This window comes from Sphaeroforma arctica, assembly GCF_001186125.1.
Source record: "Sphaeroforma arctica JP610 unplaced genomic scaffold supercont1.4239, whole genome shotgun sequence".
Taxonomy (NCBI): Eukaryota; class Ichthyosporea; order Ichthyophonida; genus Sphaeroforma; species Sphaeroforma arctica.
In genome coordinates, this window is record NW_014036319.1 from 1 (window position 1) to 2617 (window position 2617).

Here is a 2617-nt window from a genome sequence, read left to right on the forward strand (position 1 = left end):
TATATATATATGTGTGTGTGTGTGTGTGCGGGTGGTTGGGAAGTGCTGCTGTCAAATGCAATGCGTCGCTCGGCTGTGATCGCCTATTGTGCTGTGTGGTCATGGCCCTCGCTCATCCCATTGCCATACATTGGTTTGGCTCCTTTAGGTTGTTCCCTAAAACTTGTATCAGTTGCTTGTCTTGGTTGCTTTTGTAGGGTTTTAGGGTTTAGTGTGTGTGTGTGTGTGTGTGTGTGTGAGTGTCCATAACCACCACCTGGCATCAATATCCTGTCCACTCTCAGCCCATCACGGAGCACGAGCCAACAGACGTCGCCAGTCCCGCTACCAGTCCACAGCCTCCTTCACCACCCACCCAACCACACGCACCACCGGCAGCCACGGACAGGGCAGTGACACCCCCCCCACGCGAAACGGATAACGTCAGCTTCGTCTACGCGCAGAGGGGTTTCCAGCGCAATGTGCGGGCGGGTGTGGCAGTGACGTTTTTCCCCGCACCGGCGAAGTATACTCAGAACCCCGGAAGGAGAGGCAGGGCGGTAAACATCCCTGAACCACCGCCTGAATGGGCAGCAAGACCCCCCTCGCACTACGAGGTCAGTGGGTCACTTTGTTTTGTATACGCACGTGGGTCTGTTTGTTTGTTTTGACTATGGGCTCTTGTCATATGTAATAGCTGATGTTTGGGAAACCACTAAGCAAAACCACTTTGCAACAACACTTAGCAAAACCACTTAGGAACACTACTTGGAAAACCACTTTGCCAAACCACTTAGAAAAACCACATAGAGCAAAACCACTTAGAAAAATCATTTAGAAAAACCACTTAGCAAAACCACTTAGCAACACCACGTAGAAGAACCATTTAAAAACCCCACTTAGGAAAACCACTTGGGGGTTTTGTTGTCATGGTGCGATGGGCATTGGATGTCGACCCACTGAATCAGTTGGCACGTTATGACGTGGAACTGTCCATATGTGCAGTGCGCCGATTGAATACAAATCACAACCCCTAAACGAGCACCAATCCTTTCATATGCACACGTTTGATCGCCCCCACAGTTTACGCTGACGCCTCTCGGCCCGGCCTAGTCGACACTGTTATGTGTTTAAGGGTTAGGGTTTAGGGTTTACCACTTGGTTTGCGCTCGTGCTATCTCTTACGCTGACCTGTCATGTTGTCACTCGATACGAAGACCAACTGACCTCTGACGCCATTGCTTAGTGTCCACTTACGCGCGTGCCTCTCCACTCCCTCACCAGGTGCCGCGTGCAGTGCTATGTATAAGCGATGACGACGAGACAGGGAGCACAGCCACGCACACACACACCACAGCCCATACTACACACACCACAGCCCATGCTACACACACCACAGCCCAGACAAACGCACAACGGAATGGCACCAGGCACGTGTACATGACAGCTGCCAGGGAACGGCTGCTACCATCCCGATTTAAACCTACGCTAAGAGTACAGGTGAGTGGCTTAAGCACGAGTACAGATGAGTGACTTAACTGTGCTATACTCTCCCTGAGCCCTTCACCACATCATCACATCATCACACACTGCAGTGTCAGTGGCAGTGGGGCAAGCATGTTGACTCGACGCGCACAGATCATCTGGCACGAAGGTAGTCACAATTATATTGACGATAGATGGATCTAGCATGTGTATGTGTGTGCCATTGACCATTGAGACACCTGTCAGAATATCTTTACTACAGAACACCATCGAAACCCCACACTAGTTACGCCCAGACCTCACCCATTTCAGTTCATATCACACACACACACACACACATGTCCTTCGTGTTACGTTCAAATCACACACACACATGTCCTTTGTGTTACGTTCATATCACACACACACACACATGTCCTTCGTGGTACCTGTGGTGTGGGGTATGTTTCAGGATTTTAGGGTTTTACAGGCCCACAGTATCTGCCCTCCTGTCCTAACGGCCTTGCGCTTTCGCTTGCGCAGTGGAACGAGCTCAATGAAATCTGCGTCGCCGTACCCGATGGCGTTGTGGTGTGTGTGTTGGGCATGGACGGTGGGTCTGTGCTGCCCCCTCGCCACCACATTGTCCACACCAACTCCACCGTTCGCGTGCACACCACCGACTACGTGCTACCCATCAAAGACCAACGCGACACAGCCACAGGCGTAGTCAACTGCCGAATGGCCAGTGGTCGCAATATCGCTATGGAGAAGGGCCACAGCGCCAACGGCAAGACCCTGCAGGTGTGCAAAGCGTGGGGTGGGTTTAGGTTTTAGGTTTCAGGTGGGTAGTGGTTGCTTGTGTGGGTTGGTCATGGCTGCTTGTGTGTGGTGGTCACGGTTGCATATGTGTGTTGGTTAGTGCAGTGTATGTGTGTTGGTTAGTGCTGTGTATGTGTGCTGGTTTGTCTGTGTATGTTTTTGGTAATGTTGTGCATGTGTGGTGGTCACTGTTGCATATATGTGTTGGTTAGTGCAGTGTATGTGTGTTGGTTAGTGCTGTGTATGTGTGCTGGTTAGTTCTGTGTATGTTTTGTGGTTAATGTTGTGTATGTGTGTTGGTTAGTGCTGTGTATGTGTGTTGGTTAGTGCTGTGTATGTGTGTTGGTTAGTT

General features: G+C 50.7%; 1 protein-coding gene across 1 annotated transcript; it reads left to right on the plus strand.

Moving 5' to 3' along the window:
• Positions 1–284: 284 nt before the first annotated feature.
• On the plus strand, positions 285–1479 carry SARC_14163 (hypothetical protein; the record flags this gene model as incomplete). Its single annotated transcript, XM_014291702.1, has 2 exons — positions 285–596; positions 1264–1479. Coding segments are annotated over 2 exons (528 nt in total), but the record flags the coding sequence as incomplete, so codon positions are not given.
• Positions 1480–2617: the final 1138 nt, after the last annotated feature.